Source organism: Wasmannia auropunctata, unplaced genomic scaffold (assembly GCF_000956235.1).
Source record: "Wasmannia auropunctata unplaced genomic scaffold, wasmannia.A_1.0 LD335903.1, whole genome shotgun sequence".
In the NCBI taxonomy this organism is placed as follows: Eukaryota; Metazoa; Arthropoda; class Insecta; order Hymenoptera; family Formicidae; genus Wasmannia; species Wasmannia auropunctata.
The window spans coordinates 2,050,937-2,074,090 of NW_012026987.1; the positions used below are offsets into that span (position 1 = coordinate 2,050,937).

Below are 23,154 nucleotides of genomic sequence, written 5' to 3' on the forward strand. Positions count from 1 at the left end.
AAAAAAGAATATTTTCGTTATTGCATGTATATATCTTAAAAAACAAGATTTAAATTTTGCAATATGAAAAAATAAAAGAATTATCATAAAAAGGATAGAATATTCCGAAAACGAAGACAAGCTTACAGTATGTTGAAAGCTATTTATCAGTGATTGCTCATAACATTGCGTATAAATCCAAACAACTAATATTAGTTCTGCAAAAAATATAATTACCATTTCATACGAATGTCAATCAAAGACTGAATAATCAAGGATCGCGCAGATTCGACAATCCGTCATTTATCGACGCATCTGCGCTACTAGCTGCGCACGGCGTGGGGTCGACGGGCTTTTGGTATTTGTGCGACGTATCTATCACGATGTAGTGTCCCTAGAGGAACGCTGTATCATCATCACCGGGGAAAGGGTTGAAGGGAGCTTATTACTTTACGAGACTCTGACACGAGCGCACGTGTACTTACGCTATGCACAATGCGCCGTGCACAGCTCGTGCGTCGTGCTCGGAGGAGCTTGTCGCGACAACGTTGGAATTAACGGGACAAGGACGGTGCAGAGCTTTCTCCTCCTTTTTGTTTTTTCTTAAATAAAAATATAATGGATTTTATTGTGAATGTATTTAAGTTATCTTACATTTCTCTTAAGCTCGACAGCTCGATGATATTTACAATGTTTCCTTAATTAGCCTATTATATTACAAATAAATATCTCTGTTCATGCATACACACCACGGTCATCTCCCTCCGATAAAACCGGAGGCTACACGACTCTCGGAAAACATTAAAAAAAAGACCTATTCTCTCTCTCTTTCTCTCTCTCTCTCTCTCACTCTCTCTCTCTCACGGAAAATTTGCTGTTTGTTTTAACATTGTGCCGTTAAAAGCGCAGAATTCTCTAGGAAATGATAAATTACAAATGATGTCGACATCGAGTACGCACATTATACACACATGTACGGGCGAGGCTATCGATAAACGTACCCCCTGTTGAAGGGAATTTAATTTCTAGATTATTAATCTGCATTATATTCCGAATGGCACGGCGCGCAGGATAATAGAGAAATATCGATAATTGCATGAATGGGACACGTTTGATTAAATGCCGTGACTTTCTCATATGGATTTTATAATAACTCATAAACCAGACGATTGGTTACATTTAATTATTTACGACATGGACCATAATGTAACAAACATGCCGTAAAAGTTTTCAGTCGGTCGACGCTTACCGTTGCAAAAACGAATCTTTTCGGGTAAAAATCATACATGCGCTTTACATTTCGCCGGCCATTTCGGTTAATTCTAGAAATATTTTAACATTTGAAACAGTATGCCTCCCCTCAAAATATCTCCAACATATAAATAAACTTTATATTTCAATAAAATTTATCTAAACAGAGAATACAACATACAAATTCAATGACGGTACAGTATGCCTGGCGACAAACACCGAAAATCGATTCGACGTGAAAATATGGTTTCTCTCACACACACGCATGCACATATATACTCACACACACACACACTTTCTCAACGCCTTTTTTTACAGTCACTCTTTCCATCTACTTAATAATTAAGACACGACAATGCAAGTGCTAATACTATCATTTGTGCAGCGAGTACAATCGCGATCGTGCGCGTGTGTCTTTTATAGGTAACACGTACAACACTACATCAGATCTCAGAAAAATATAGACTCATTCGTATCCGGCTCTAGCTAGGATTTCGTCTGACACGTTGAATTTGTACAAAACCGGCACACCCCGAACGGAACATGTTAAATGTACCGCAAATGGCCCGCAACGTGGCCTCTTACACAAGCCCCGCGAATTCCATTTGTTTCATTCGTATAAACAGCATTTCGTAAATATTTCGTTCGCGCGTACTATTTACGAGTACCATTTACGGTTGTTAAACGAGATTTTTGTATCGAAGAGCGAATTTTTTTTCTACTGCCGCGATTTTATTTCAGTTATTTTCAATTGCATAAAATTTTCCGTGATTCTATGCATTCTGATGAGAATGAATTTTAAAATCACTTTTTTTATTATTTTTAAAGCCACATTATGACGACGAAATTAAAAAGTGCTCTTTAAACTTTCGGATCTCGCTCATTTCGCAAATATTGAAAGTACGTGGCCTCCGATATAGCGCGACAAGTGTTCGTATAATCCGCGTGGAGGGAAAATTAGTTTGACATACCTAGCTCGAAGCTTCGTTACCTATCGGCTCGCCGTTATTTCGAGGACGAGTTAGTTATACACCGATCCTCTTTCTCTCTCCCTCTCGAAAACTTCCATTTTGAACGAGTCGCGATCAACGCGCGTCAATTTCAAATGTCTCTTTAACTTTCGGCGAAGTGACATGTGCTTGTCGAATCGACGACGCGGTGATCCCTTCTCTCTCTCTCTCTCTCGTACGCGCGCGCGCGAAGGAACGCACGGCGTGATTTTATCCCGCCATTCTCTGATCGAGCAGAAATTCTTTGCTCTCAAACGACTCGACTCTTCACGCCGAGCTTCCATTCTCTCTAACGCCATTCTCGCGAACCAATAGATCGCGATTATTCGATGAAATTGATTTCACGGCGACGATAGTTCGTTCGTTCCGCACGAGTGCCCTTTTTCGAAATCGAGGCGAAAACGTGCCGGGAAGAAGACACGTTTGCCCCCTTCTCACTCGACATCATGAATGTCTTACCTTTGCCGACTTTTTCTCCGACTTCATCCAAACGCCCACGTGTTTCTCGAGGATCGGATACTACCTCGCGTATACTCGCGTTCAGAACAGCACGCGCGCGACCGTTCCGAAGGATCTCGCCGGTTAATAAGGAGTATTTTTTTTTCTTCATTTCTCATCTCGCGACAAAACCGCGCAAAAAAATCGAGTCAGTCTTGCGTGGCGGTATCGTACGGACTAGCGGATCGCATTCAACGATCGACTGAAAAGACTCTCCGGTTTATCATGTCGTGATCGGCTTTATCGCGTTCGATTCGCGATATCTCTCCGTAACGTGCGTGGGAGAAAGCCGTCCTGAAAATCCTCTTCTGCGATCCCGCTCTTCCTCTTCCATCCGCTCTTTCATAACGTGTATTTCTGAAGTATCCTCACCCTTTCCCCCCTCCCACCACCATTCATCGTCCCTTCGGCTCTTAATATCGATCTCTCATTGTTGCTCGCTTCCGTAATCGTGATTATTGCAATTTCTCACATCATCTTGCAAATGAAAAATATTATATTCTCTTTGGAGAATGAAACGCCGTACCTCTCCTCTTCTCTCGCCCTCCCCTATCTCCCCTTTTGCCCTGATTTCGCTCTCCTTTCCTCTTCTTTGATCACTTCGGCCACTCCTTCGGCCCCTCCGCAAAAACTCTTCAAAAATAAGGAACATATTCTCTCTGAAGCAAAGCACGATAAAAGCCGAATAGGCTACCTCCTGTTCTAGGAGCGCCCTCCCCTTCTCTCATCTCCCCATTCTTCCTCCTCGAATTCCCATTCTCTGTGTATATCCCACCCTCTCTCTCATTTCCCTATTTTTCTATCTTTAGAAGATAAAAAATGATCTTGGCCGAGACCAATTACGTGAAGTACCTCATAAGGAGAATAAGCGTCATTGGCATAATGGCAGACAGATTCAGCGTCGAGGTACCACTGTGTTCGTTGCAATCCTTGTAGGACGCGCAATGCGTCTGTAACAAACAAGACAAACAATTCGCCCTTCCTTTAATTCGGCCGGCTTTATTATCGTTCTTACTACTTGCTGAGATGATCATTTATAAGATGGTCATTCGTTAATTTCTTTTCTTTTCTTCGGCTCCGTAATTTATTTCCAAAATTAGAAATAACATGAATATTAACTACTCGATAAATAATTTATTAATTATAATTACTTAATTGCATAATAATTAACTTACTTCAATTTATTACAGATTAAATCATCAGAAAGATTCAATGTACGTGTCTGTTATATATTATACGAGAAAATAACTTACTTTTTTGTTTCCATCAAAATATTTATATGTGTCATTAAAATATCAAAAACTAACAAGTTAAAATGTATGATAACTTACCTTAAAATTTTATCCAAAAAAAAGAAATACATTCCAAATTCGTTAAAAAATGTAAAAATGAATTCCATATTTGTCAAATATAGTTAAAACGAATGATCAAACAATCAATATGAAATCAAAATATTTTCGAATTCGCCGTACGCAATATTGCGTATAGTAATTAAAATCAATTATAAACGGAGCAATTAATGCGAGTCTTCAGCGTGTACTTTCGAGGTCAATGAAACATGATGTCAAGTGAAACATGTAATTACTCACCTTTAGCAGCGAGCTTGACATTCTGTCGAGGAAGTCCTTCGTGAATCGCGCTGTATCATCGCCACACTGACGGCGCACCGTATGATGAGAGCATTCCAAGTACTCCTGGAAGGCGCTGCACAAACAGTACAAAGTCCCTTTTGAAACGCCCAAATGGAACGAAACAAACGATTATCGGCTTTATCGCTAAAGCGCTAATGAGCGCAACAAATCGAATTGGAGGACACACCACGTAAAATAATTAGCTCTAAAATTTGTCATGAAACTGACCAGAAAACTGTCATAAAATTTAAGTTCTTTCGTTGTCCTTCTAAAATATTGTCTTACTAAAAATTATATGAAATTCGCAACTTCGCACAGAATAAAATTCCCGTTTCCTATTTTCGCGACGTGCCCCCAGCTTTTGTAAGGAAACTTTTTCTCCCTCCGAAGGAGAGCGGCCTGTAATGATATAATTGGATCACCGCGGAGAAACAAAATGACGCGTGGAATGTGTTTTTGCGGACCTGTTATCCAGTTTCGGGTCAGCATCATACTACTTACGTCCCCCTTTCGCGAGGGATGCGCAAGTTCAAAAGCTGCAGTAGACCGTGGTAGAGATACGCTAATGACATTACACCCCTGTGTGTCTGTACAGGCATCAGCGTGAAACTTCCGACCTAAAGGACTGATTACACTCTTTTTGCACGAGTCCTTTGAGCAACGCCCGTCGTTATTAATGCAGTTGTTTCACCGGCGAGCTCTTAAGTGTTAAATTATCGTAGTCGAGGGGATGCGAAATGCCAGAATTTCGAGTATTGCTTAAACCTATTTGTCCGCGTTCCTCGTACTTTGCCTCGCTCCGACGACCTTTCATGTCATAATCGTAACTCGATTTTTCCTTGGATTTCAACATCGACTCGGAGAAAAAGGGCTGATCAATCCTCGAGAGATGAGACTCGAGAGCGGATGCGCATTGACAATTTAGTATTATTATACATGATGCTTCTCCTTCGTGTTTTATTTCGATTCGATTTTCGTAAAATATTAACGTGGCTACAGATCGATTCTTTTAAAAAATTTGTTATAAAATCCAGCACAATGTTTAACGGAACGTGATTCAGTCTACGATTTAATAAAATTATGGTCAAATGAATTGATAATACAGCGAATTATTTTATTATCCAGTTATTTCTTTTATAAACAAATACGTAAAATAAATTTGTTCCATCCATTTAAATAAATTATTGAATTAACGCATTTAAAGCACATTTTCTTTCTTTTCATAAAACAAATTTTATATTATACTACTCCATTTTATTCTCACGCGGAAAAGTTACTAATCCGCAGGCGCGTTCAGATAAAACAGTTGAGGATCTACATTTTGAAAAGTGGCTAGGTCAAATTGACTCGCGCTTTGAGTTCTAAGGTTTACCTCCGCGTTGCCAAACTAACAAACTTTCTCGGATAAGCAAATGGACCGTGAGTTGCATCCTATTTGCAAAGATGTAGAAATTCCGGTCAAGCGTATGTAGATATAGGTTTAATACGATGTAAATTTTATAACATAATATTAATCATTTTACGACATAATAAAGTCAGTTTATCCGAAGAAAAATTATGCCACCGTGTTATTTTTTTGCTAAGCATCACAATTATCTCCGGATTATATGTCGTTAATAAAATTAATAGCAAATGCCACGACAATCATTTTTATTCTACGCTTACTTTCCACTCATGAATCGTTCATGTACATATTCTAAAATCTAAAAAGACTTTTGTTCTACTCACCAGCAAAGGGACTTGAGGCTTTGCTGTCCCAACGAACGGTTGGCCATTATCTCTTGAGTCGTTTTCTGATATGATTTGTAACACATTTCGTATTCGGCCTTGGATCTTTGCATGCATGGCGCGTGCTTCAAGAATTCTGCGAACAGAAAATTGCATTCCCGCTATTGAACAATTGTATTCGTAGGAAAATTGGTATCAATAATAAAATTTCGAGATCAATCAGGCTGACTTGACAAACCGGGAAATATATAAATATATGTATTAATTCTCTACAACATAAATCATTTATGACAATATAATAATTGAAATCGACAGACGCACGAGTTGCTTTAGAGAACAGATAATTAAATTGTTTCGCAGGTTGAAAGTTAATGTTGCTTAAAATTCAACCGAATCTCCTCTCTCATTCACGATTCCATTCCTAGAAAAACAACTCAAGCTATTTACTGGCAGCCTATAATTACAAGAGTATACATAGATTGACTGACGCACTAGTCTCGTCGTGTTTTGAGATCATACAAGTAGTTTTGAATGAGGACCGCTTTCCCGCGGCTCTTGTTTACGATAGGCGTACCGTACATTACGCGACTGGTGCACAGCATGCGGCATGAGGAATCGATATTACTCTCCTTGCTAACGATTCATTATGTTACAGTGCCTCTCTCTAACGGAGCAGAGTACATTATGAAGAGTCATGCCGGCTCGATCGACCCGCGGACAATCTACGCGATATTCCCGTAATCTCGAGAGTGCCGGATGCATTATTGAGTCTAGTGCTATCTCCGACTGGAGACCGACAGTTTGGAATTGCATTGATGCCTGCCGCTTGCCCAATTGCCAAACGAGTTGCTACAGCTTTGTCGACTGGCGGATGACTTTGCACATCGTTATTTCGACTACGGTAAGAATCTACCGTAGATTTGTAAACAATGGGATTTATTTTCAACAAAGTTTTATCCCCGAAAATAATGGTCAAATCCCAAATTATACAATATCGCATATTTAACAGAAAAGTCAGCTGCCTAACTTTTTCCCGTGAAATGCGACGAGTGTCTCTAACTTATTGATTCCTCAACTTTCCGCACTTCTCTTTAATTTCGTATTCGTTTCCCTTCTCCATTTAAATTCAAAAATATCTGCTAGTATTTTAAATGCATAAAATATAAAAGTGCGCTTAGAGCTGACGAAAAATTTCTATAATCTTTTATCCTCTGCCCCGCAAGCCAGTTTCGTAATATTTGAAATAATTTTTCTCTCTTATGTAGATAATCTTTTGATAATTACGATTGTATATTGAAGACGCAAAATGTCTAATCGGTTCGATGATTGAGGTAAGAACACTTACCGTCCTGGTACGGGCCGTCTTGGCAAAGCTCCATGATGGCCATGTTGGTACCGGTGTAGAGAGAGTTGAAGTGCTCCCGTTGCTTCTGCTGCATGCAATTTAAAGTGTACTGTTTGATGCATTTCATACCTGCCTCGAGATCCCTGTAACAAAAAACGGAAAAAACGTTCGTTATTTAAGCAATCGCTGTTTCGGAATTAATGAAAAAAAAAATAAAAGTTTATCAATATATATTAATATAGGAACTACGTATGCGCGTATAAAATTGCGAATATCCCAAATATATCCATTCGCAAAATTAGAGTTGCTATATTATCGAACCGACAGAAATAGCTTCATCAAATTGCGAAATTGTTATCGAAATGTTTACTATTCAATTGAATGGATCACATTGCAAAAAAGGCAACTAACATAATATAGAAAATATCCGAATCTCAAATCCTTTCCTCAAATCGCATGCGGATTAAAGAATATGCAACCTTTTCCAATTTAATTAAATGAGATTCAAAGACAATACATATACATATATGCACGATTCCCTATCAAGAGTCAATGGAGCAAGCGAGAAACAGGGGCGTGTCTCAAACAAGCCTCCTCAGTTGAATCGCGATTATAAATATGATGTCACGAATATCAAATTGACTTTCAAGATCCATCTATCGAACCGTGTCACTTCTCCGTTTCCAGCTGAATTGCTCGGCACAAACGCGACGGGCCAATGTCATGCAATATCTTGGATATAAAGCCGCATATTGAAACACTGAAACCAGATCGATATTTGCGCAACGTGTAGAAATTTTCCAACTGTTTCAACACGCCGGGGTAACTAATAGAAGTATACATGCGTACAACGTACGTTTCTGCAATCCTATCTTTAAAATTTATTGCGTTAAAGCGTCTGATTCTGCACAATCACCGTCGCAATCAAAGAACAAACGTAGAAAAAGTATCGTAGCGCGATACTGCGCAACACAGTGATAGTCGCAATTTTGATAGTACTAGTAGCTTTGCCATTACACTGCACGGAAAGAAACGCGCGCGCGTGCACGTTGTGAAGCATCGTGATTAATAATTTGTCATATTGGGCTATGAGCCGTTGGGGCACGCGCGGGAATACACGGAAACCGGGCCTGAATGAAATTTAAAGTTCCATGAAATGAGCCGAATTTCCTCTCTCGGCCGGGCGCGCTATCGCCGACACGGCTAAATTGCAGCCGTAATAAGATTCTTCGTCGAATACTGGGGGGGGAGGGGCTGGAAATATCGCGCGAAATATCCGGTAGCTTGCATGCAATCATCCACTCAATTACATACGTACCGCGCCGACTCGGCGGCGCGGCGCGAGAGAGATTCGAGCGATCGAGCATCGCCGAATTGTGATAAGCCAAAGAGAGAGAGAGAGAGAGAGAGAGAGAGAGAGAGAGAGAGAGAGAGAGAGAGAGAAAGAGAGCAGGGACCTCGATACGATCGCGAATTCGGACGGATATAATAGACTATAAGGCCAGAGAAACGTCGGATATTATTCTCGGATCAATCAATTTCCAATTTTGCGAGAAATCGAAGAATCATCCTCGGGATGTCGCTGGAGTTTACATCACCAACCGATTTTTTAACGATTCTTTTAAACGCAAAGATTAAATATTTTGTGAGGCGCCGCGTCGGGATTAACGCGAGTACGAAATTTTTACGGAAATGAGAAAAATTTTTTCTAATGATTATAAAATCGCCAAATGCGGTGTAAACACTTCTTTACTATATCTCATCTTTTTTCCTCCCTCTGACGTCACAATTAGTGCGATTAAGCTCCGTAGAGAGTTCCGCGACAGCGCGCCTTCCCGCACGTTTTCTTAATAAAATTGATATGAAGTGCGAGAACAGGGAAAAACGACCGGGCATTTTTCTCATCCGGGCGAAAAATCTCCCGTGGCACGGAAGAAGAAAGGCGGAAGAGGAAGAAGAGGAGGTGGTAGACCGTCACGAAATTCTCCCCGAAACGGAACGTCAGCGTAACCCGCACCGACGTCTTCCCCTCATGGAACATGTAAAGACGGCGAATAACAACGGACGTTTTCCGCTTAAAGAGATAGCCCGTGCGCAGGTATAGAGAGAAAGGAAAACTCACGGGCATAGTTTCTCGATATCCTCCTTTTTCGTGACGAAACTCAGGTCGCTGTTGCTGATTCTCTCGAGGGGCCTGGCACACGTTTGCAGCTCCTCGTGTCCGCACTTTTCACCTCGGCAGCTAGCGAGCACTGAAACAGAAACGCGATAATCAGGTTAGCTAACAGAGAGAATAAGAGAGAGAGAGAGAGAGAGAGCGAGACGTCGGTCGCGAAACGTAAGAGGCAACAGGGACTCGATACGTCGGCCCCATCGATAACAACGTTATTAGTAAGGGAATCGCAAAGAGCAGCGCTGTTTCTCGAATTCGATTAAGCGCGCGACGAGCACGCGGAATCGATGTTGCCGCTGCGGCGTGATTGCAGCGGAAATATCAAACAAGTTTAATTGACGTGGAAACAATGCAGATTGCACCTAGAACTTCATACTCGGACGGATCCCCAATATTCTCTCATTTCGATGGAATTGTCGTATCGCAAAATAGCGTCGTCCGTCCAGCGTTATACTTATATAAGACTTTATTATATCACACACATCATATTTAAAAAATAATCCCATTACTCTGTTGTTTAATAAATTTTTACTATATAGAAATTAAAATCTCAATAAAACAACAAATTTCACTTCGATTTAATTTAAAAAAGAGAGAGAGAAAATATATTACGCGTATTTTTCTCCTAGTTTTAATTCGCTGAAACCACCAAGCTTCCATATTTTTCAACCGTTTGCTCGTATCTCTATCAACCCGTCCCTCTTCTTCATCTTTCATCTTTTACCTGTCTATCATCTGTTATAAAATGGTTCCGAGCCAAGTTGTTAGAATCTTTTGTGTCTGAATTTCGAAAATGAAATTACGGCGACGGCAGCAACGGCGGCGGTGGTAGCGGCGGCGAAACGGGCACACACATAAGACGCGCTCGCGCGTTGCTCGCGCGTACGTGTGAGTATCGGTGGTCACACGCGAATTCGGGATGCAGGATAAAAAACACAGGAAATGCATTCGCCGTCTGGACTAATGATGACGAATGGCGCGCGATATTATCACGGCGTCATGTGCCGTTGGCGAAAAACCATTCGTTCATATTAGGAAGTTGATTTGGATTTAATGGGGGGAGCATCGTTTGCCAGTTTAGCCCGCGCTTTCGTCGTGTGTGCTTTTCATTCCAACTTTTGGGAATTCATTACCAATTACGCCGTATGCACGGTTCATGCAAATGTTATATATACACGTACATACATTTACTCGGCGCGGATGCCTAAGGAAACCTCGCTTTAATTTTAATACAGAGAAGGTAGTTTTGTATGCAAATTTAAAGTCGATTTATCTCTTGCAAACCAAAAATTTCAAGAGAAGTTTGCGCCTCAAATTTTTGAACACGCATCCAACATTAAAGGTCTTAATAATAAAGACTTGAATTGAAATACAAAAGAAATTTTCTGAATCCATGTATACAAGGGAATGACTTTTGTTCCTTTAATTGCACTCTAGAATGTCGATGCATCTCGAAAATTACCGATGCCTCGTGATTTTAATTAAGAAAAGGTCGACTCTAAATTGATCAAAGAATCCGTTACTAAATTAAAATCAAGGCTGCCGGGACACTCTGTACAAACACTCTACGAGCGGGGAAGTATAGGAAGGAGGAACTTTCGTATCCGGCTTTTAAAGGGGAGGGTGCGAATCACCGGACATTCTTCGCGAAATTATTAAGCACTTTCAAGAGAGGCTTTACACTTGCCTCGTAATAAACGAGCTATTGGAAAGAAAGGGGTAAGGTAGGAACGGGGTCAAGATCGACTTTTCTCTCGATACCACCAAATGAACTTATAACTTCCGCTCAAAACCGATTACCCGGAAGTGCCACTTTCCAGGTAATAAAAGAGAACCGACACACAGTAGAACCGCTGCTGCTCTCCGTCTCCCTGTGCAACACCTGCAACATTTCTTCCCCTTCTCCGCCTTTCTTTCCCTTCATCTCTCATCCCCGTGTATGTTTGCTCTAATATAGAGTTTCTGTATACACGCGATTGCGGTGCTAATGGAAAGTAACGTCACATCTCGCCGCCATGATGAAAAAGTGAAATAAATGGGTGTTACATTTAAAGTCCGAAATGGAAATGCTCGAACGTCCGCTTTGTCGATACGACTTACAAATTATTCGAAATATCAAATGTTTTATGCAGGAGATCTTATCTTAATTCAAGACATCGGCGCGAGATGAAACGAAGCGATATCCGTATAATAATATCAGAAAAGGAGAATATGCGAATTAACAATTTAAGACTGATTTCTGTACAAGAGAGGGACCATCTTTGTGAAACTTGTATAGCTAACTTTTCCACACTTTCAGTTACTTTCTAGACTACTGAATTGACGCTTTTAGAGATCACTGCTTTCAATATCTCGAAATGGATTACTCGCTCACGTAATGCGTATATATCGAGTAATCTTTGCAATCTATACGTCGTATTTGTAAACATAGTATGCACTCAGATAAACATTGCAAATTAATGTTTGTAGTTGCTGTTGATGCTACATCGTTACCAACAAGACCTGAGATCGTTAAAACATACGACGATAAATATCATCCTCGTCCTATTTGAAGAGAAGAATCGTATATTCCTGTAGTATTTAAGTTTAACCGTTAACAATAGATAAAGTCTCGGAGAGAAAGAACGATTGTCGTCGAGGAGAAAACTGACTCGATTAAAAATTTTATTCGCCAAATTCTCAGTGAGCAACATTGCCGAGTAGGGATATACGTATGAAATACAACGTTATCTCGCGAAATACTTGCGCAAAATATTTGCGCAATAAACAATATAAATAAATATATAAATTTTCAACTGGGACGAATCGTCCCGCGTCAGAGACTCGAAGGAATTGAAGAAAACACGCGAGGTTTCTTTCTCAATACCTTCGGAGTCTAACGGGACAATGCGTCCCGGTTGAAGATTTATATATTTATTTATTGTTTCGCGTACATAAACTGCAAGTTTCTTTACCGAGTAAACTCACTTGCCGGGGCGGGAGAACTGCGTTTTCCCCCCGTTGGGACAAGGCGCGAATCCTATACGGGGGAGGAAAGAGGGCATAACGGCCGTATATAGCGGCTGTGTGTGCGCGTTGTGTATCATTACGCATCGATTTGGCGATGCGTGCGACAAACTACGCGAGTAAATCCCTCGTGCGGCGCGCCGACGACCGACGTCATTAAATTTAATTACAAACTATCGAAATTATTGGAGAGAGCTCGTCGCGGACCGACTACCGCGATAACGACCGAACGATTCGGCGAGCCGCCCGCGAAACTGGCCGCGGCCTACTCTATATAGCGGCGCAATTGTTTTGTAAACCGAATGCAACAATGGGACGACGGGCGCCGTCTGCCCGTGATAAATCTGTCCTTCGATGATTAAACAAATAGCTCCGTTTCCAACGCGATTTACCCGAACGATTTATGCAGTCGTCGATTGGAATAACACAACGGATATTCGATACTCTCTTCTTGAAATGTCTGTCGATATTACAAACACTTTTATTTCCATTAGAGATATACGAGATTATAAATCACACGAAAGCATCTGCACTTTTGATAAAAATAATAAAATCTTTCAATTAAAAAAAAATGGGCTACGATAATTACAATAATTACTATAACTTATTAATAATTGTCTTAGCAACGGATAAACGAATAAAAATATAAATATCCTTTCCCCGAGATGGTGATCCCTCCATATATCGTAACCTATTTTCTCATCTCCGATCACATTTCGTTCTCGAACTCCTCTACTTGCTGTCTCCGCTCGGCTAAGATATCACTCGTGAGAAGAGTATCGGGCTTACGGCAGAGGACAGAAGAATTCCGTGTGTAATTCTATTCGGCGCCAGTGATTCTCCAGCGGGACGAATCGTTTTATTATTCAGAATTACACAAATCATGCCAATTCCAATTTTAATCGTGTCTAATAACGATTTCGATTAGTAATCGACTCGTATTTCGCGATAATTACGATCGTAATTAATTCTGTGTAATTAACATTTTTAACACATTCTCCACAACTTTGTACTACTCTTTAATTCGATTCCTATCCCATAATTAGTCACGTGGATGTCGTTACGCGAGGATATTAATCGCGGATCTCCGTTGCCGTTTCGCGCTACGCGTCATAGACGCTGCTTCGGAAATTCACGATCTTATACAAGTCTCCGATTTAATTTCAATTAATGGACAACCGATTTTACATTAGCAATTCTATTGTTGAGAAAGAACCTTTTCATGTTTATGACTTTATATTCTTTTCAGTACAATGACCTTCGCTCTTTTTTCGCGAAGCCGGCAAAGCATTCATTCGCTATAGGAATTCCGCTGTGTCGATTTTGTAAAAAAAAATCGATCTTTTCCAATTTTTTGGTAAATCAGTGGTTAAATGTGAATATCCGTGTACATATTGGCTCATAATGCCCGCACGCAGGCATACACGCATGCACGTATGTACGCGGCTGCAGCAGGAAGAGGTTGGTTAGGGCTCGTATTTATAACGAGGCGAGATGGGACCATCGTACGATGCCGGTACAACCAATCGCGAGCCAACCCGTAGGTTGGCCTTGCCACGACTGCTAAACGCGCGTGCGAATACAACGCGTGGTGCCACTCGCTCGCTCACGCATGTGCACGCGAATGTCAAATCGAGACGGATCGCACGCTCGTACGATGTGTTTTATCTACGTTTACGCAAAAACCTCGCCATGTCGAAAAATTTCCATTTGGAACTCTCGCGAGAAATCAATTTCCATTTCGAAACCTTTTCCTCCAAAAAGAAAATGATGAAAGAGGCGAACTTTAAAAGCGTTATCGTAAAAAATTCTCATAATCTTCCACAAAAAGTCATTTCTAATCCGCGGAGTTAGTAAAGCAAAAACTTTTTTGTCTTAACAAATCTTTCTAAAGTAGAGTGTACTCGTGTACTTATCGGCTTAAGTTTTTGAGATGTGGGCACAGATGAAAATTCACTGCATTAATTGTGGTTCGGGTTCTGGCCTCTGTTTATATACCTATGAATATATTTGCATAAAGATTTGCAAACCAAAATCGTGAAATCAATGGTACCATTGGCTTGTTAACAAGTCACGCCACTGCATGATTAAACGGCAAGACATTCCGGGATTGCAATGTGTACCTTCCTCTATAGACACTGATAAGATTCCATGCAATCAACCATTATCACTACTTTTTCATCTTTCGCCTCACATTATGTAATCTCGCCTTTTTTACATTACCTCCAATCACGCCATCGACAACGAAGATTATTATTGGTTATAAATCACTTTTTACTACAGACATACGTTATCTACCTTAAAAAAAAATAAATAAATTTCATATTAATATCTCGCGAATATATAAATGAAAATCGTCATCGTGCATCTTCTTTCTATCTGCGAAATGACACGCGCGTATACCGTCTTCGAATTGCACATCTCTGAATTCTCCTAATTCTGACAAAGCTAAAACGGAACTGCTTTAGAATTCTAACGACAATGGAAACTATCTAGGTGCAGCGTGTATCGGTTACAAGTAGCCCCGTGGTCCATTGTCCATAACCATGGCAGTGGGCAGGCAAATGCCATTGTGTCCGTCATTTTGCCGGGAACGATCGCCATGGGATGAAATTTCGGAATGATTGACGTTAAGAATAGCGAGCTCGCGCAGGGCGCGTATTAGGTTAATGAAATCTCTCTGGGTTATCTGGCAGAGAGACGAGCACAGACGACTGAAATAGACTAAACGACGAGACGACGATAAGGACGATAAGAAGGTCGCGACGGATTCTCCTCCGCGGCCGGATGAAGAGAAGAAGGACGGTGCAAAATCGTTGAATAATTGACCGTCGGTTCATTTGCGTCAATGTGAAAGCGTTATCTTATCTACGGCGGTGTTAAGCACATAATTATGCGAAAAGAAACAGCGGCGCGTGTTCCGGCTTTATTATCTGTTCTTTTTCCGCGCTCGCGCGAGACTCGGGATGGATGGATGGATGGGCAAATGAACAGATGACGATGACGATGACCCTGCGCGATGCAGGCCGTGCTCTTCTTTCGCGTGCTATCCTCGTCGCGTGACTGACCTATGAGCGGAATGGCCGCCGACATAATGAATAACTCACAATAAGCTGATTGCGCGCAAAAATAGTTTCATTTTTAATCTGACGCGTAAGATATAAGACGCGAAGTCGTTTTAATTAAAAGGTTAAGCTTTTCGTGTATATAATGGTAAAAATACTTAAATAAATGTACTTCTCTATCTACATTGCATTTAAGTATTAATAAAATAATTTTAGATAATTATTATGTCTTGACGCGCGTAATGGATAATACTTTCGATCGTGTATTCCGAGTCGTGATTAATGAGTCAAAAATGTTGGAAGGATGATACTACGATAACATGGATCCTGGTTCATATTATGTGGTGTCTGCGAACTGCGTTAATCTAATCGGTTATGCGTTATATTATGCCGTTGCAGTATAGTCGCTCGTATATTTCAGTGTTAAATGTCTGAAGTAAACAAAAAAAAATTTTGTTCGGCACTGCAAATAATGATAGTACCCTCTCTCTTTCTCTCTTTCACTATGTTAAACATTCTGAAATCGCCCTAATTGTCTCGTAAATAAGTGATCACATTTCAACATTTAATTCCTACAGTCGGTCTTTTTGAGGAAAGATCTGTAAATTGCTAATTAGAGTTGTGAATTGAAACTATCGTTATTCGCAATCACTTATAGTCAACATTTTAAACAAGATGCATATATACATATTGCATGTATATATATATCGTATTTAGCATTTAGTCATTTAGCGTTAAATATAAAGTTCACTCGTATTAACATATTAAGTTGATTAACATTCATTAGTGATGATTCACTTGTATTATCGAAGATTAGCGCTAATTGGCGTTGTTATATTTTATTCTGAATGACGTCGCTTTTACGAGACGTTGTGACATACCTTCGAGCGTGTGACTGCACGGGTATCGATACCGGTTTGGATACTCGCGAAAATTCAGCGACTCCCTGCAGCAACGAACGTTAACGCGACTCCGAGGTAAACATCGATACTTTTGAACACGCTTACTTGATTTCCTTGAAATCTTGAAAATCTCCAGCCCGCCTCGCGCTATCTATAATTCGCGATGCGATACGTAGAAAAAATTGCATTTTAAGTTACATCTATACAGATTCTCATGTGAACGTGATGTGTAGAAACATGCGTGCTAGGAATGTATTATAAAAACGATATATATATATACGAGTAATAGAAAATAGAAACCGACGAATTAACACGATCGAGTCTGTGTGTATAATCGAACGACTCTTATAATTTCTAGTTAGACCTCAAGCGGAGAGAATAATATTTCCATTTAACAAAGAAATGGAATTATCTATTACAATAATATATCCGCAGCCCGGAGCATCCACGGTACAACTCGTTATTTCATCTCGGTTTTATTTCCCATAAATGAAAGATGACTCTCGCAAGAGAGGGAAACGGTAACTGTTTGTTTTATCTTCAGCCTCCTCCGGCACTCTCTCCGCATTTAATATGACATTGGTATACATGAACGGCAAAAGATTTCGCTAACTTTAATTAATTTACCCCGCTGCGCACGTTTATTACACCGCGGTCTCTATATCCCTCTATTCTTTCTTTCCGCACATTATTGCTCCGTTTACGCTATTTATTATTGTAATGTCACTTTGCGCACCGTATCCTATTTCCAGAATAAATAAGCAACGAGAGAAAATAAATTCATAGTAAAGCAGAGGAAAGGAGAACAAGAGGCGGAAGAGACGTAAGGTAAAATGAACGAGTTAATATAGTCTCGAAGAAGCTACCGAAAATATCAGCGACGCTACACGCGCATCAAAGTAAATCACATGATTCACGCGAGGAGAAGCAGCTGCGACGCTTCTCTTCTTATCTCTATAGGTGTACATATAGGTCTCTCTCTCTTTCTCCCCCTCTCTCTTTCTCTCTCCGCCACGCAACAAGTCCTCGTTCTCGCGCGTGTAGTTACGTGGAACAACCTAAACTCCGTGGAATGCGGCGTGCGTGAGCGAGAGCACACCGTATCAGCACAAACCGGCTGTTTCTCTCTCCCTCTGTCTCTTCCTCGCATCTGTCGTTTCGCGACCACGGAGGTTTCTCCGCTCTCTCGCGCGTCAAGGAAAAACGGCTCTCGGTTGGTCGTCCGAGGATGCTTTTCGCGTGGCGCGACCATGGCGCGACGCCGAGCCGCGCCGTGCCGTGCCGAGATCGGCATGTGAGAGTCGGTGTGAGTCGTTAAAGGTGAGGCGAGACTCACGCCCATCCGCTCGGCCAATCGCCAGCCGCTACGTCATCTCGTACGATGTAACGGAGCGAGTCACCCACGTGGTTGTCGACCGCCGCCGTAGCTATTTCGGTACCGAGAAAGACTGTCGCGCGAAAGGACTGATCTAGAGGATCGCGAGATTCGCGAGCGAGCCGCTTTCCCTTCTCTCGTACCCTCCCCCCCCCCTCCCCCCTCCGCGACAACTTTCCGAGCTTTATATCGCTCAATTATTTCATTATAAATCTGGCCCCAATTTCGACGTTGACGGGAACCGAAGGACGCGGACTGTCGGCGAAAGTCGATTCGATTACAATTATATACGTGCGGTTGCGTGTAACTTGACGAGATGAAATAATTGACACGAAGATACGCGGAGAGATGAAAAGATCGATATAAGAGTTATTATAGTAAACAAGTCAATTATCTAACGCTCGCACATATGGGTATGCTAGCGTGGCGCGACACGAGCGCGGTGATGTAATCCAATGCGCTGCATCGCTCGGGAAATGCATTTGAGAATTTATTCAGAGAGGAAACGTCACACCTCGCTACAGTCTGCGTCACTGCACGCCGCCGTTATCTCTCGTTATGACTCGAAATGGCCTGCTCGCGCGATCGAGATCAGCAGCCGATGGCGCGAGTAATATTTACGAATCTATGCGTAATTCGCGTCGCGCGATTAGACAACAGGAAGCGCGCGAGACTATAGCCGTATGTATACTCGCCACGGAGATCGTTTTGTTTACTCCGTTTCCGCGAAGTGTGCATCACGCGCGCGGAGATGCAGAGAACAAATATATACCCTGAATGAATTCAAGGCCGGCCCGCGATTCCCGTCATCGCGCACTCCGCCTCCAAAACGTCAGAGACAGCGTCGTAAACACAATTTGCAGAAATTCTCGTTGCGAAAACTAATTGCGTTTCGCGTATTTTAAACCCGCGTAACTCGGCGCCGTCACGCACGCCCCTTGCCCCCTCTCCCCGCCTCCTCCCCTCGCCGCTGCTGCGGCTTTAAATTCGGATCCCCGGTAATTTCCAGATGCGCGCTTTGCCACTTGGATTATATCGCGGTCCCCGCCCCAGGCACGTGTCATCCGTTTTATTTCAAGGATGCATAGCTTCTTATAATCGATATGGCAAATTTCAGTCTCGCACAGCTCTCCCGCTCCAATTTACCTTTTATTTTAATCCGCCGGATTCCGACACGTGTCAGACGAGAATTGAATTTCGCGTAAACCGAGACCATTTTAAATTTTCACTAAATTATCTTTATTTGGCCACTTTGGAAATTTGGAAATAACTTTTACATATGCATTATACAGGTAAGTTTTGCTCGTCGCCGAAATAACATTTCGCGGAGAACGGCTGCAGGGGAGAATTTAACACTTTTTCGCTGTAATTAATATTTCGTCAGGTTTTTAATGTCAACTCAATAAAAAGCTATTTCGGCGATTCTTTTCAATCGCTAAATTTTAGTTTTGCACGCTGACGCCGACGAATTAATGGGTTAGCAAAAATCGATTCGCGTCGCTATCAAAATAAACGACTCGGCCGACGAGCGAAATACGGGACAGGAATTGGAGCACTAATTGTCGAAAAGCTTCCTTTGCCCTAAAACGGATATCCAGTCTCTTCCGATAATCTCGGAACATCGCGTCGCCCCGCCAAAGATACGGTTGGAAAGAGGAAGCGCTCCGAAACTTGTCTGCGACCTAATTAGATAAAACCCCGGGGTAGGTCGATACTTTGAGAATTTTTGCTTGCATGTTAGTATCAATCTTCGCTCTAATTAAACGTTCCCAATTTTACAGCATGGGACCAATTACTGCCGTTCGCACGGTGCCCTTTCCCAATCTCCCCCGCGCCAAACGAGCCCCCAATCGCGGAGCCCTGTGGCGAAACATTTTTCCGTCGCGCAGAAATTTTCCCGCCTTTTTACGATCACTCTCCTCGCCGTCGACCGTTAACTTTAACCGTAGTTTAACTGATCGTTTGTCCCTCGCTCCCGGAAACTAGAATTAGAAGGCGAGAGACGCGCGCGATCGCGCTCGAACTAAGGTAAAAAGTTAATTTCCGCGCGAGATTAATTTCAGCTATAATTTGCAGCCCCGTTAAAAATATCCTCCGAAAGTTCGATCGAAAGTATAGTATATCCGGAGCTGACATGAAGCGACGACAATTTCGCACCCGAAATTATTTACGCGACGTCGTCGCGTCGGCGGGAAACACGCCCCCAAATTAACAAATTCTAATTCCATCTTGGACCTGGCGCCGCGACGAGTTGCTTTTTTCGCTGCATTGACGCGCATTGACCGACGACGTCAACTCGGGATTGGACGTTGAAGAATGCTCGAACGCGAAACTTGGCGTTTTGCGAAGCGTTTCATCTCGCGCGTGTCCCAACGTTCTTATTCCAGATTTTAAGCAATGACGTCGGGACATGTCGACCCGCGAGCGCGCGCGCGTCCCGCTTTAATCTAGTACGCCGTCGATCCTCCTCCGCCGTTATGCACTTGAAGCGACGTCCTTGACCTAGGTTTCGCGGAAAGAGACCGGGTTGTCGCGCGTGGGAGTTATTCATTATACTTTCGTCCAAAGAATGACAACCCGTAAGTTCGGATAAACAAGAACGCTCTCGGTCGTCCGGCGGCCTTCCGTCTTTTCGTGTTCGGGATTGACTCGACGCGAGATTTACGTCTGACGCGGAATGAAAGGTGGGGCGTATTTACGTGTCGAACACGAGTAGACATCGGACGCTTGTTATTTTCGGCAGGAAAATTACTGAAGCACGTGAAATTGTATCCCGAAATTGTACACGCGCGCGATTCGCGAACTGTCATTGTGACGCGCGTTCTTTTTTTTCCCCCCCTCCTCCGCGCGATTCACTTTCTGTGTTTGACGATTTTGCGATTAACATGACAACGACGTTGTGCGATTCGCACGTTTTGCTTTTGCGGAAGTAAACGCCATCCCTCATCCCTTAAACGTCACTTTCACGCACGTCGGATGTGAACCACCGTGTAACCCCGAATGTTACAGCAACGAAACACGTGGGTAATCAACGAATTCACGTCAAGGAAGTCCGGGCCTGAATAGAGAAACATGAGGCGATCAGCAGAAACGAGATGTAACTCGAAGGCGCGATTTCGCGCAAGTGTATACATACGAGGGGGTAATCTCGAAAAACTCAACCGTCAGCAGATTTCAAAACAACGATCGAGCGTCATTAACGTATTTAAAAGAGAATGGATACTCGATATTTTGATGCAAGCGATCTGAAGTCGCGCGATTCCGGAGCGCTCGCTCGCGCGTTCCACCAACCTACTTCAATTAAAAGATCCTCGAGGATCGTGACGTAAATCAGATTCGTCTTACTCGCATTTTCTTGCAATCGCAGTGAGGAAATGAATTAGAGGTCTTTGGAGATGGCGAGAGAGAGAGAGAGAGAGAGGGGGAGAGAGAAATCAAAGAAAATAAATACGCGAAACGCGCAAGTGAAACGATCAGAGACTCTGTAACGCTATAATATAATATAAATAATAGAGCGAAAACGCCGGTCGCCGGGTGTCGTACGGCGATCGCACATACGTCACGAGCTAGAATAGAGGACGGGGAAGAGGCTACGAAGTTGTGTATACGTAGATAAATACTCACGAGAATACAAGGCGGTCATGAACAGCGCGAGCCAGGACAGCTGATTCTCCATAGGTGTTTTCATGTTCCGGGCCGCTCTCGTCGTCGAATCTTGCTCTGTGCGTTGTGTGTACCGTGCACCGTACGGGAAATTGGTTCGCCGTGCGCGGGAGAGAGGAAGGTCCGTCCTTCGGAAACTCTTTTGAGTGTCGGGAACTGCGCGCGAGCGGGCGATCGCCGTTGGAGATGGAAGGTAGAAAGTAATCGAGTAGAGCAGAGCAAACTGCGAAGTATAGTGGCCACGCGTGTGAGTGGGTGTGTGTACGTACGTGCGTGCGTGTCGCGTATATGCGCGCGCGTGTGTGTCAGTGTCCGCCTGCGACTCTATATGCGCTTTTAAGTTTTACTCTCTCGGGCACCACTCTTTCGCCCCCGCGATCCGCGTGCTTATCACAACGTACGTACCACGCGACCGACCGTGCACCACTGACTTGACTCGCAACGGCGGCGGACGGATGACGGGCGCCCGCCGACCGGAGAGAACGCGCGCCGAGTTTCGAAGGCGCCAGCGCGCATGCGTGGATCGCTCACGCCACCGATCCCGCGAATCCATCTGCCGTCTCTCCTTCTCCCACCCGACGCGCCCTCCTTCTCGCACTCGCGCGTCTCTCCCGCCTTGCCTCTCTCTCCCTCTGTCGCTCTTTCTCTCTCTCTCTCTATCTCTCTCTCGCATCCCGATTCTCGTCGTCTCTCCGGTCTCGTTGCGATCGCGGGCCCCGTCTTTTCGCGTCATCGTCGTCATGCACCTCCGTCGCGTCCGCTGGCGCCGACGTCGTTACGACGCTCGTTCAACTGGCGTGAGATTTTATTAATCGAACTCTTACGAGTGCGCGGGGAGCCAAGGCAGCCGCGAGACTGGAGAAAGATGGGAAAAGAGAGAGAGAAAGAGAGAGAGAGACGATTTTGCGCGCTTTTCACAATAAAATGTTCAGTAGGACTATTCGATAGAAATAGTAGGAGTATAATAATAGTAGGGCTATTCAAATATCACTAAATAAATTTACAATTAGACCCCAAAAATAGATTGATTCTCGACGTTTTTAATTAAGCACAAATAAAAATACAAGAAGTCTCACTTCTATGGGGCTGTAAGAAAATCGTCTGTTGAAAATGTTCAAAGGAATCTTTTCAATTTAAATTTTATTAGGTTAGCTTTGACATCTGAGGATTCATCGTTATAAACAAAAAAAAAAGTGGCAAACCCCTGATTCGCATTTAGATTACATAATACATATTTGAATTATGGTTTCTCTTCTCTTTTGCAATCTTTTTGTGGAATATAAATTCGTTCCTTTTTTTTGGTTTCCAATTGTACAGGCGTTGAAAATAAGTAGGGGGGAAAAAAAAGGAGACGGAGCTATTCTATGCGTTATTTTGTACAGACGATACACCATCGTGTCGCGGCACATCCGAGATAGATAGAATTTCGAAAAACCATTTTCGAATCCATTCCCCGGGACGGAAGATCGCGGGATAGAAAAGAGTCTTGCTCGATTTTCATTAAAAGTTTCTTAGCGTTACCGGTATG

General features: G+C 42.6%; 1 protein-coding gene across 1 annotated transcript; it reads right to left on the reverse strand.

Annotated features, from left to right (window-relative positions):
- Positions 1-575: 575 nt before the first annotated feature.
- LOC105455391 lies at positions 576-21,937 on the reverse strand. The gene is made up of 6 exons (XM_011698683.1): positions 21,588-21,937; positions 9,565-9,694; positions 7,443-7,585; positions 6,098-6,233; positions 4,328-4,442; positions 576-3,688 (listed from the first exon to the last, which is right to left on the reverse strand). Exons 1-6 carry the CDS (start codon positions 21,649-21,651, stop codon positions 3,578-3,580), a joined length of 699 nt encoding a protein of 232 aa, XP_011696985.1. The 5' UTR covers positions 21,652-21,937; the 3' UTR covers positions 576-3,577.
- Positions 21,938-23,154: the final 1,217 nt, after the last annotated feature.